This window comes from Nansenia antarctica, assembly GCF_963989245.1.
Source record: "Nansenia antarctica genome assembly, chromosome: 10".
In the NCBI taxonomy this organism is placed as follows: Eukaryota; Metazoa; Chordata; class Actinopteri; order Argentiniformes; family Microstomatidae; genus Nansenia; species Nansenia antarctica.
Window position 1 is genome coordinate 28,837,700 of NC_137680.1, and position 14,481 is coordinate 28,852,180.

A 14,481-nucleotide genomic window follows, 5' to 3' on the forward strand; every position below is an offset into this window, starting at 1 on the left:
GGATAACTACTGGCATGCTTCAGATTTCTCCACCAGCTATGACTACACAGGGAGGTGAGGGGGAACAGGGGGGAAGCCCACTAACTAAATGTGGATTGAATCAGAAAGGGCAGAAAGTATCAAGATGGAGGATCATATTTCAAAGCAGCCATCCGATGGCCTACATCCAATGAACTGTGATATAACACATGGAGAGTAATCGCACTCCACGACGACACAAGATCATCAGGTCGGCAAAATAGAACAAGAGTAAGAGAGAGAATAATGAACAGATGAGACTGGAGCACTGACTCAGGGAAACGAGAATGACGGTCCTAGCTGCGATTCACCCCCAAATCCAAATAACCACATTTCCCGGCTCTGTTTCTGCTGAGGTTTCACTTTTTGACTTGCTTAATTGTGTGGCTTCTGTGTGTGCTACTCTATCACTTTCACTACCTCTTTCTTCCCTGTGCCACCTCTCTCCCTCCCTACCTCCCTCCCTCCCACCCACCCTCCTTCCTTCTCTCTCTCCTCAGGGACAGCAGCCAAGGCCCATAGCAGTTTCCATTGCTCATTGCTTCCCCTTGCTTCTGCGGCCAGACTTCTTCAGTCAGCGAGTGTGCTACTCCTGGGAGAACATACCTCTTCTTCCCCAGAAATAGGCCAAACTCGCAGCGGGGGGAACATGCAGCGGTAAAAGTGTCAGGCCAACACCACATAAACCTCACATCGTACAGTGTGTTGTTCATCATCTATCGGCAAACAAGTACGAAAAGTGGTTCAAGTTCCTATTGTTACGTCACGTTACACACGAGAGTAGAATATTCTTAGGCTTCGGTTCCTTGACATTGCAGTAGAAAGACAAATAAGGTAATAAGATCTGATAAGTCAAGATAAATAGTGTCGAAGCCCAGTAAGATAGGTTTACTACAGGGGGGTCGTTAATTACACTGCTGCTTTCTTTAGTGTACGGAACTGCTGCACTGAGAGAGGCTGGACTCTTGTTGGTTTCCTCTTGTCAACAGGACAAAGTAATAGGGTCTGGGTTCTAAAAATGTGAACAAATGGATGTGAGGTAATTTCTCTAAACATGCACTCCCTTTGAAGTGTTTTCCCTCTTGTCCCATTTGGGGGCCACTTCTGAAATACACATTTTTCTCCAGACAAAGGCCTGGCCCGGAACCCAAAACCCCTTCTGTCCAGCCATGATTCTTAGCTACTATTTTGCTCTAACTTTGGCTCTTTCTGAAGCTGTCAAAGAGAGCCAACGACAGTGTGATACAACATTCTACCCCTTTAGCAGATGTTCCCAGGTGGAATTTGACCTCATGACTTTCAGATCACTAGTCCAACTCAGTATCCCCTATCTGTGTATATACAATCGGCTTGATTTCCACCTCAGCACCAGGCAGCGAAGGACGAGGATGGAAAGAGACCGCAGAAACATATAGTAGAAAACGTTCATTAATTGTGAATTCATGTTCATGTTTAATCGCATCGATGCTCTCTCATCCTGCTTTCGGTAAATCCAGCCCTTTTACCCTTTACTATTGACCACTTTTTTCTCTTCAGCCTGCAGAATCATTACCATAACTCTCCCGACGGAGTGTAATGTGCTCTACATGCAAAAGGAGAGGAGAGGGGATATGTATAGTCTTGCTTATGGAGGGGCTATTTCTCATTATAACAACCTCGGTCTAGACTTGGCAGGCAACAAGCAGTAATTAACTGGCCCTAAACACATCAGTCCAGATTATTTTCTGTTTATACCGAGACATCTTTTGCATCCAAATTATCTTTGGTGTCCTTTGACTCCATTTTTGTACACTAGTTACAGATATTAACTGCTTGCCTAATGCATAATCAGGGATGCAGTCATTGAGAGGATATGTGTGTGTGCGTGTGTGTGTGTGTGTGTGTGTGTGTGTGTGTGTGTGTACGTGCGTACGGCCGACCTAACCCCTCAAACTTCTAATTTGAAGCGAATGTTTGTGAGTCACTGAGTGCTGTCAACGTTTGTCCATGTTATTTCGACTGTGTGACAACAACCCAAACTTCCATAATAACTCATGTTTTAAATGCTATTCTTGTTTTCCACTGTCATCACTCCAGCCACTCATAGATCCCAGTGACAACACATCCCTATTGGGTGTTGCCCAAAACATTCTCTGCACTCGAAACACACTCTGACCCCAAGTGAATTGTGGCATTGGTTAATAATCACCCAATGTAAGATCAATACAGCATTTAAAACCAGCACAAATCTAGTTGACTAGTGAGAGGAGGCCTTGTTTTTGCTCAGTTTTGCTGTGGGAAGATCTGGCGGCAGCTCCATAGCTGGATCAGGATCTGAGCTCTGGGCCCTATGGGACTGGGTGTGGGTGTCTATCTATACTGCTTTGGCCCGCTGCTATCAGTCTTGGATCTCCGGCAGCTACCGTAGTAGCTACTAGCTACTGTACAATGAATGGAGCCAAGCCCCTTATCTGACATTTTAATTTCTGTGGGGCTTTGTGCTGTGTGGCGTAGGCTAGGCTAACGACTTCCATTCAACTGAGAGGATGTCTAGTATTGTGAACACATGGGGAAGGAAAACGTCAAGAGGGGGGAAAACAACAGGCTTGGATACTGTTATTCCAAAAAGTAGGCTCCTCCGCATACCTAGTCATTATACCACTCGTGTGTTGTGAAACGCATCGCAGCACTTTAAACTAAGCTTCCCATAGGTCATGCCGTTTCTCTTATGGGTACGATGGAGCATTAAAATAGTTTACTATGTAGGCTAAATCGGTGAGAGAGCTTGAAATATGGCTCAGCCGTGGGTGGACTTTGATCATTCACTGTTTATGCAGCACTACATAATACAATATACTGTATTTTATTACATCCCGAGTTCAGTCCTTTTCTTTCAAGACGGTGTTGACCTTTGAGGCAACTGATCTTTAGCCAGGCTCTGATATTCATATAATCAAATTCAAAACTCCTGCTCCTCCAGACTGCCGTCTCCATGGCAACAGCCAGATGTTGTGCTGCTAAACCCCCCACTCCACTCGACATGTGAGAGCGGTGCCTGAGGGTGGAGTTAAGACGACGCATCTGTAACCATTTCTCCCCGCGGCTGCTCAAAATAACCAGGGAGGAAAAGCTCGACAGCACAAAGAGAGCACAGGCAGAATCAGAATAAATCCTAAATAATTATAGAAAAATATATCAAATATAGCATCCATATATAGCTCTGTTGCTCCATTTTTATTAGATAGATTGCTCTATCTAGTCTATCTTTTATCCCCCATGGAATTTCTTTATAGAGACGGCTATAAAAAAGACAACGTGAAGTATTTATTGCATTGTCCTACATTTTATTTCGGTGGAGTCAAGATAGCGGTGGCATTTGGTGGAGCATTATACAGAATGCAATGTAAGTTGCTTTGGATAAAAGCGTCAGCTAAATGGCATTATGGATTGAGAACAAAGACTTGTTTTCCTAGTCTCTGTCTTCATGTGTATTCATCAGGGGAAGCCCGTGGAGTCATCGGAGGATGGGCTCGTTCCCTCCTCTGTCTCCTTCTACCTCCACCAGCCTCCATTTCTACCTCCACCAGCCTCCTCTGGTATTCATACCAAAATAATACCCTTTCCATATTTTGTCTATAACTGTGTCATTGAGGGTGCGGCTACTAAATACCTAGTACGGTAACCCCTTCTAAGTGTCAGCTGTAATGCAGACTCACAAATGGTATTTCAAAGGCGTGACAAAACATGCAGTTGAATATGACACTGTAGGTGAGAGTTTTCCCCTGTGCTGGAATCAAAGTAGTTTAGACAGACCCTGTAAAAGCACCATACACACACGTACATCAGACCCAAACGGACAGGGGTCATGGCCACCACAGCTGTAGAATAGCTCAGAAGTAAACCTGAACGTTTAGAAACTACAGGACTCCAATCTGAGTTGTTTTTTTTATCTCTGAGGAGAGATGCGACATCTATATATTTAGAGTTAAAGTATGTGATGTTAGCTGCAGCTTCCTGTACGATTGGCTTCCTGGCCACCCACGTTTGATCACAGGAGGGGGTGCCACTGAAGAATGAAGGTCTTCAATATGTAACTCTCCATTCATCAACCCCGCAACGCTGGATTTGTCTATTTCATGAATTCTACTAATATACATTTGTGTTTGTCTGACAGTGTTGAGTTTACGTTTGGTCCTCTTCAGCTTTCCTCAGTAAAGTTTTCTCTGTAGATGCCATAATTTCATGAATGTAATGCCCTATTCAATGATACAGCACTTCTTTAAGATGGATATCACTCATTGGGTGTAAGACTAATCTATCCTAGACTAAAAAGCATCTTCAATGGAGTGGTACATTGAAAGTGTGATTTAGTCCAGGACTAGGCATAAGCCTTATCTGTGAAACTGGCCCCATTAAGTGATAAGTCTATTGAGATGTGATCAATCACAACATGCAAGAAATCAGGGGCACATAGTGGCCTTAGCAAAAAAAGAAAGGAGCTCTATGCTTAGGAGAACAAGGGACACTTATGAACAGCAACAATTGAGTGATGCTGAAAAGAAGGAAGACTTCAATGGAATACATGAAAGCTAAAATGATAACACTTCTAAGAGTCCGCACTGTGAGGGTCATTGGCATTTCCCTTCTGGATGCGGCTGTGTCCCTTTTTACCATTCAGATGTACCCAAGTGTGTAACAATGGCACATGATGGAACTTTAAGCTCGAACATTCTCCACTCTGATTGCAACATCCTAACATTCTACACTCTGATTCCAACATCCTAACATTCTACACTCTGATTCCAACATCCTAACATTCTACACTCTGATTCCAACATCCTAACATTCTCCACTCTGATTCCAACATCCTAACATTCTCCACTCTGATTCCAACATCCTAACATTCTCCACTCTGATTCCAACACCCTAACATTCTACACTCTGATTCCAACATCCTAACATTCTACACTCTGATTCCAACACCCTAACATTCTACACTCTGATTCCAACATCCTAACATTCTCCACTCTGATTCCAACATCCTAACATTCTACACTCTGATTCCAACATCCTAACATTCTACACTCTGATTCCAACATCCTAACATTCTACAATCTGATTCCAACACCCTAACATTCTACACTCTGATTCCAACACCCTAACATTCTCCACTCTGATTCCAACATCCTAACATTCTCCACTCTGATTCCAACATCCTAACATTCTACACTCTGATTCCAACATCCTCACATTCTACACTCTGATTCCAACATCCTAACATTCTACACTCTGATTCCAACATCCTAACATTCTACACTCTGATTCCAACATCCTAACATTCTACACTCTGATTCCAACATCCTAACATTCTACACTCTGATTCCAACACCCTAACATTCTACACTCTGATTCCAACATCCTACACTCTGATTCCAACACCCTAACATTCTCCACTCTGATTCCAACATCCTAACATTCTACACTCTGATTCCAACATCCTAAGATTCTACACTCTGATTCCAACATCCTAACATTCTACACTCTGATTCCAACATCCTAACATTCTACACTCTGATTCCAACATCCTAACATTCTACACTCTGATTCCAACACCCTAACATTCTCCACTCTGATTCCAACATCCTAACATTCTACACTCTGATTCCAACATCCTAACATTCTACACTCTTGATTCCAACATCCTAACATTCTACACTCTTGATTCCAACATCCTAACATTCTACACTCTGATTCCAACATCCTAACATTCTACACTCTGATTCCAACACCCTAACATTCTACACTCTGATTCCAACATCCTAACATTCTACACTCTGATTCCAACATCCTAACATTCTACACTCTGATTCCAACATCCTAACATTCTACACTCTGATTCCAACATCCTAACATTCTACACTCTTGATTCCAACATCCTAACATTCTACATCTCTGATTCCAACATCCTAACATTCTACACTCTGATTCCAACACCCTAACATTCTCCACTCTGATTCCAACATCCTAACATTCTACACTCTGATTCCAACATCCTAACATTCTACACTCTGATTCCAACATCCTAACATTCTACACTCTGATTCCAACACCCTAACATTCTACACTCTGATTCCAACATCCTAACATTCTACACTCTGATTCCAACACCCTAACATCCTACACTCTGATTCCAACATCCTAACATTCTACACTCTGATTCCAACATCCTAACATTCTATACTCTGATTCCAACATCCTAACATTCTACACTCTGATTCCAACATCCTAACATTCTACACTCTGATTCCAACATCCTAACATTCTACACTCTGATTCCAACACCCTAACATTCTACACTCTGATTCCAACATTCTACACTCTGATTCCAACACCCTAACATTCTACACTCTGATTCCAACATCCTAACATTCTACACTCTGATTCCAACATCCTAACATTCTACACTCTGATTCCAACATCCTAACATTCTCCACTCTGATTCCAACATCCTAACGTTCTACACTCTGATTCCAACATCCTAACATTCTACACTCTGATTCCAACACCCTAACATTCTACACTCTGATTCCAACACCATAACATTCTACACTCTGATTCCAACATCCTAACATTCTACACTCTGATTCCAACATCCTAACATTCTACACTCTGATTCCAACATCCTAACATTCCACACTCTGATTCCAACATCCTAACATTCTACACTCTGATTCCAACATCCTAACATTCTACACTCTGATTCCAACATCCTACACTCTGATTCCAACATCCTAACATTCTACACTCTGATTCCAAAATCCTAACATTCTAAACTCTGATTCCAACATCCTAACATTCTCCACTCTGATTCCAACATCCTAACATTCTCCACTCTGATTCCAACATCCTAACATTCTCCACTCTGATTCCAACATCCTAACATTCTACACTCTGATTCCAACACCCTAACATTCTACACTCTGATTCCAACACCCTAACATTCTACACTCTGATTCCAACACCCTAACATTCTACACTCTGATTCCAACATCCTAACATTCTACACTCTGATTCCAACATCCTAACATTCTACACTCTGATTCCAACATCCTAACATTCTACACTCTGATTCCAACACCCGAACATTCTACACTCTGATTCCAACATCCTAACATTCTACACTCTGATTCCAACACCCTAACATTCTACACTCTGATTCCAACACCCTAACATTCTCCACTCTGATTCCAACATCCTAACATTCTACTACACTCTGATTCCAACACCCTAACATTCTACACTCTGATTCCAACACCCTAACATTCTACACTCTGATTCCAACACCCTAACATTCTACACTCTGATTCCAACACCCTAACATTCTACACTCTGATTCCAACATCCTTAACATTCTACACTCTGATTCCAACACCCTAACATTCTACACTCTGATTCCAACATCCTTAACATTCTACACTCTGATTCCAACCTCCCAACATTCTACACTCTGATTCCAACATCCTAACATTCTACACTCTGATTCCAACATCCTAACATTCTACACTCTGATTCCAACATCCTAACATTCTACACTCTGATTCCAACACCCTAACATTCTACACTCTGATTCCAACATCCTAACATTCTACACTCTGATTCCAACATCCTAACATTCTACACTCTGATTCCAACATCCTAACATTCTACACTCTGATTCCAACACCCTAACATCCTACACAACATGTTGCTGGTAACATCTGATACGAAAGGACACACGGTTACACACATGTAAGTGCAACAGTTCGTTTTGAAAGTTATAGATTAGAAATGCTGTTCCCTGGAAAGTTCACCCGAAGCATGGATCCCTTCGGAGTATAGAGAATGCATGATTCCGACTCGGAAGCCTACCTTCATGTCTGGGACCATCTGCCTCACTTTGAATGTGCTCTTGGATCCCGTTAACATGTTGACGTCCAATAATTCAACTCACGTCACCGGGAAATATCAATAACAATAATCAAACCCCTCATTCGTTGTCGTGCTATTAAAGACGGCGATTAAAGCAATGTTTTTTATTTAGTCCATGTCAGGGCGCAGCAGAAGGTCCACTTTCTGTGGCGGTGTGTGGCAGCGATCCCCATCATCATCACCGGCCCGGGGAACAGAGGTGTTCTCTCCGGGTTCCACAACTCGTTTCGTTGCTTTATTCAACTGGTCTGGTTACCGAGAGCATCCGTGACTCAACTGTGGAAGGAGGAGAACTAAACACGCCCCACGGTAATGGACCGCTGGGTCAGAACTCATATCTGCCTGGTCGTCACTGCGAGGGAGAGTTGGGTTCACCGCCGGTCCCCTTTGCTTTTACTTTGTTTATTCCCTCGCCATAGTGAATGTGAATGACACTATGGGGGAAAGAGGTAGAGCCTCTTAAAGGGCCAGCAGCATGTCTGTGAACCATCATGGACCTGGACCCGTTCCCTCTCCTGGAATGTAGATGGTTCTGACACATTGTGACAGACCTCAGATCAGATGGAATGTACATGGTTCTGACACATTGTGACAGACCTCAGATCAGATGGAATGTAGATGGTTCTGACACATTGTGACAGACCTCAGATCAGATGGAATGTAGATGGTTCTGACACACTGTGACAGACCTCAGATCAGATGTGGGCACGGAAGTGTTGAAGAACCTGCCTACGAATGTTACTCTGCGTACCCGTACATTAGATACATTAGATTACGGTCATAAAAGCAATTCTGATTCTGATTCAATCTGTTTGGATGATGAACTGGTGTGATACATTTGGGTGTCTCTAATGATTTGTTTTGTATGAATATTTGTTAGTACATTTAATTTATAAATCCGAGCCTCGCGTAAACATGTATTAATGTTTAGTTTGCCAAAAATTGTATTCTAAAACTAAATATTTAGCAAAATATGTATATTTAATTAAGTATATCTGTAATGGTCTGGATAATACATATTTAAGAAACAATACATATTACATCTTAAATCTGGAGTACAGACTAATCAGACTAATATATTTTTAAAATTAAATCTTAACTCTAAATGAAGCCTTATTGTCCAAATACTTTTGGTGCCCTGAAATAGGGGAGACTATAACATAATCTCTATAGTCTTTAATATAAATATATTTTAAAAAGTGTTGTTGATTATAAATGGTGAAACCAATATTTATACAAATACCCTCAAATTAAATCTGACACTGAACTTTAACCACGTATTAATTGTTTCCAATATCTATAGGGCCCAAAAGCTTCACTGTCCAAATCCTTATGGATACTGTATGTAACTGTATGTATGTAGCCACTGGATGGTCTCTAGAGCATTTGGAAGCTGTCTCAGGTAGTAACTCAAGGTCAGAATACAGTGAAGATGCACACAGGACACAAGTCTAGTCATTGCCGACAATATTCAGTATGCTGTGGGCCAATTATCAGAGACCTACAAGCAACTGGACACTCTGTAGTATCTGTGCAGAAATTAAAAGTGATCCAGATCTTAGGAGATGTGTAGCCCTCTCATTCATCTCATTCATCAATGCTCCACCCAAAGCATCAGATTCTGTTCAGATGGTGCCTTGGCTATGCATATGGTTGCATAGCCTATTTTGGTTGTTGTTTTTTCACTGTGTTCATGAACAGTGAACTTTTTGAAAGTTTAAAAAAATAAAATAATGATGCTGACTAGACTTATGAATATCAAACAAACACACGGCAGCATTCAACGTTTACATTATAAAAATTATATCATAAACAAATTAAATAATACAATTCCTGATACTATTCCTACTAGCAAATACAGCTTAAAATGTAAGACCTGGCCTTTACCTCTTAGTTACCTTTACAGGTATTTTAGCATTATGAACATAGGTAAGCTACATAGAGTATGGGTATGAGACATTACCTGATGGGGATCCTTTGGTGGTTTTGTCTGTGGTAGGACTTCTTTGTCATCTAAACTAGCACTGCAGAAAGGTAGTCCTACTCACAGGTGGAGGGGAAAATTCTGCAGAATGTTTTTTCTCTGTAGAAAAACCTCTAAATTGTCCTGAAATACAGCTGTCCCTCCTAACAGGTGGGGACTCTGTGTCCTTGTGAACTATAATAGAAAGAGGTCTGGATTTTTACCACATGGGAACCTGTTCAATATTACATAAGGGTCTCCGATTTCTCTGATACATAAAACAGCTCTAGACCTAGGCTCTTGCATCATCTGAATGAGGATTAGTGCCTTCGGAAAGTATTCAGACCACTTTCACTTTTTCCACATTTTGTGATGTCATAGACTCAATTTAAAATGGATTACATTATAAAATTATCCTCTCCATTTGCTCAGTCTGTAGTGACAACCTGATCCACACAGTGTGTAATTGATTCCTATGCAAATCAGACACCCTATAAAATCCAAAATTAAAAATAACATTGGACTAACTATTATCCTTGCATTAAGATGGACTCAATTCAACTTAGAGAGATTTGTTGATGACATGTTTGCATTTTAGCTAACTTTAAGAGTGTCATAGCAAAGGGTCTGAATACTTATGTGGTTTACTTATGAGGTATTTCTGTTATTCAATTATAGTACATTTATTTTGGTTTTGTCATTCTGGGGTATTGCATGTGGATTGATGACAATAGTATTTTTATTTAATCCTTTTTAAATTGACTTTAATGGAAACAGTGAAAGGGACTCGAATCTGAGCCTTTTTATGCTTGAATCAAAGACATCATGATAGAGTCTTGGCTACAGTAAATGCATGATCTACTTTTATCCTTTTTTATCAAGTATTTAAAGCAGATGTATTTTCTGTAGATCTTTGGATCTTGGAACCCATTTGAACAGACACAAAGAAAGACACAGAACAGACAGTAAGAAAATGTGATTGCCACTATGTCGTTGAAATACAATGAGAATTTATTCAAACGGTGCAAAAAAAATAACCTAACGTAAAATCATCAGATGTTCTTTCCATCCAGATTGCACTGTCACACAGCCTGGCCTCTCCTCTCCAAACACAAACAAAAAAATCTAAATAAAAAAACAGGTCAGAAAACCAGCCAAAATCTGCTCAAAATAACGCACAAATTTGGTTAAAATGGATCGCCATTTACATGCAACAGTTCCAGTCCCATGCAACTAAAGTATCCCATGTTTATGTTGCCGATGACGATTCTGTCCCATAAAATGTACAATATAAAAAATATTGGGTCAATTACAATTTCAAACGCCATTCTATTCCCGAGAGAGGGAACAGATCAAGAGCATAGGTTGCAAACACCACCAATCAAGGCTTGAATCAATACTGTGATGTTAGCATAGCATGGATTGGTGGTGATAAAAAAGAAAAGAAAAATAGAAGTAAACAAACTTAAAAAATCAAAAGAAAACAAACAATTAAAACCAGTCTGCTTGACAATAAGCCACGTAAGAAAGAACATCCTACATTTTCTCAACTAAACATTCCGAAAGGAAACTTCTGAAAAAATCTTACTATAAATATATATTTTCAAATCATATCATTTTGTCAGGTCAGCAATGAGGAAATTAGTTTGCTAACGAGAAACCTTCGAGTTTAAGAGACTCTTTTGGGATCACCCTTGACAGCCAAAACGTCCATTCTGATGAATACTGCCCCCACCCCAGTTCATGTTCCTGCAAGCTTATCATCCACTCTTTTTAGTGTCCACCAATATACATTCTTATCTTTAAAAACACTGTAAAACTTTGGGTTTACAAAAATAACTTGAACATATTTATACAACCTCTCATTGTCTTTTTTTCTTCTTTTTTTTTTAAATACAAAAAATGTTTGCAGTCTGTAAGTCAAATGTTCAAGACGTTTTCTGTAAGCTATCCATTCTTTTCAAAAATGGATCTGTTGATGCAAGCTAATATTACACTGGAAAGGGGAGGGGGAAGCACGCGTACACACACTTTCTTTAGAGTTAGCCATCATCTTACCATCGAAGATGACCTCATGTTTGTGCCTTATTTCATTATTTCAGCTGCAATCCGTTTTTTTTGCAAATGGTTTCCTACTGCGTAAGCACACAAACACACTTTAACACACACACACACACACACACACACACACACACACACACACAAGCACACACACACACACAAGCACACAAACACTCACACACACCACACAGAAAAATTGTTTGGGATATAGCATAATTGTTTTGTGGGGAATGGTTGGTTCCATTTTAAGATGCGCATGCCACCTCAAAGCTATTGAACATCCCTTGCAGGTGACAATATTCTGAGTTGCTTGCTTGAACCACTTCTCAATAAACAAAATGTTACTTCAAATGCACAGCAAAATAAAAAAATAAAAGAGTCCCTCATCTCCATGGCTAGAAATTAGACAGAAAAAAAAAAAACAATCTCAAATCTTAGTACCCTAGGGAATTGTTCTTTAATTGTATGATACTTCTTTCCTATTTTTGGTTAAAGTAGGGCATGAAAACTTCCAGTAACATTGAATACAAATACAAGAGCGCCATCTATTGGGCAAGGCAGTGAATTGCATACAGAAATTCTCTGGCTGTTGTGCTTCATGTGAAAGACTGAACGGCTGTCATAGAGCAGACACAGTCTCCCTCTGGTTACCTCGATTCTCTCTATTTGTTCACTTAAAAAAAGAAAAAGAAATCAGTCTTCCTAATGAGTTTTAATTAAACGTTATTCCTACCTGCAGATAATTTAAAGTAAAACCAGACTCCTACAGTATATCAACAATTTGATATGCTTATCTGTATAAACTATTTAGCCTAACTACCTAGCTACAAACCAAATTGAAATCTGCCTATTTTTGAATAACCTTACTTTGAGCTCCAAGCCTATATTTGCTCTATGATTGAGAGAGAAAATTGAGAAAATTAAGAAAGTTATACAGGAGGAGGTTTTAAGAAGAGGAGCTTGATTTGAGGGGGTACTAAGGAAAAAAAACTGCAGCGAAACCAAGTACTACTTACTTAATACACATCTTGTAAAACAAACAAGACTGTAATGCCACACGGACAGAGACTGAAAAAGGCAACTAGGAAATCGAGTTAAACCGCGACACTGGCACCAAAAAGCTGTAGCCATGGGAACTGAATCCTTTTGAGGAGAGGAGGTTCTAGCTCATGCACCTGCCCTCTCACACGTAGAGGTGGCAGTGTCTACAGTTCTGACATGATCTAAGGACAACATAACAGTCAGATACCTTCAAAAAACTGTAACAAAATGTCTATGGACATTAGGAAAGTGCTTGAATTTGTGCAGAAAAGAGGTCAAGCGACAGGGGCAGTCACCTGAATGCTTGGAATCAACATAATGCCCGCAGTAGGACTTGAAAGGGGGGGGATTGGGTTAAGTAACCCAACTTTTTTTTTTCTTTCTCATATCAATAGGGGTGTCCATTTTGTCAGAAGATTGGATTTGACCACTAACATGCAGATTAGGACCGAACTAGTCACCAAAGTAACACAGGTTTATGGACAAGATTTAAGTAAAATTCCTGTCACATTTCTCTGATGACAAAATGAACAACAGCAGATATTTTTTTCCAACAGAAATCGGAAGTACATCACATCATCATAATGTATCTCCAATGATGTCTTAATGCTATTGAGCTGGAAATGGGAGAGGAGTGTCCGTTTTCTTAAAATGAGGTTCAGCCGTATTGGAAATACCTAAATGGATCCAAATATTGAAATGTATAATTTACCAAATAGATATAAAAAGAGGAAGACACAAGTCAGGAACAATAATATTCCAGCAACCATATTGAATACTTTGAATTAGGCTTTCAGACCAACAATATCGACCACAGTACTCAATCATATTTGTTCTAAACCCGAATTGATACTGGGGGAACAATATTCGTTGGTTCTTTAAATGACATCTGGACATAATACAGGTTGGATACAACATTGAATTTGGGTGTCTACTTAGCAAAATATACATGGTGGATAGCCACATAATGTGTGAGATGGACTTACAGCTAGGATGGGAGGTTGGGAGGTTTCTACCCATTGCATTCTGAAACATTAGCACCATAGCAGCCCACAGAATGCAACAGCGACTGTAACAATAGTTTCATTTTTGCATCAACAAGAATGAGGACCAACGCAAAAGAAACCCGTCGAGAAACAGCTCTAGTTCTTTCCAAAAGGTAAGATCCACATGACATGAGTGCCAGGTAATGTTGTGGTCGTGTAGTCTGCATACATTTGAAACCCACTGCTGAGTGGAGTAACAGGGCATTGAAAAGTCTGATTCGCATTTTAAAATACCATCAAATTACAAAGCCAAATATTGTTTGTTTCAACAAATATGAAGATAACCAAGCTGTTTCTGGTTGTGCTTGCAATTAGTGTATGTGTGTGTGTGTGTGTGTGTGTGTGTGTGTGTGTGTGTGTGAGTGTGTGTGTGTGTTAGTGTGTGTCTTTATGTGCATCGCCTGC

General features: G+C 40.2%; 1 protein-coding gene across 1 annotated transcript in view; it reads right to left on the minus strand.

The window, feature by feature from the left end:
* mtmr11 (myotubularin related protein 11) overlaps nucleotides 1-8,020 on the minus strand; it is a 35,472-nt gene extending 27,452 nt beyond the window's left edge. The window contains exon 1 of the mRNA XM_080540627.1: nucleotides 7,906-8,020. Coding sequence (XP_080396753.1) covers nucleotides 7,906-7,962 — 57 coding nt within the window. The 5' untranslated portion in view covers nucleotides 7,963-8,020. The remainder of the gene's footprint in view (nucleotides 1-7,905) is intronic.
* Nucleotides 8,021-14,481: the final 6,461 nt, after the last annotated feature.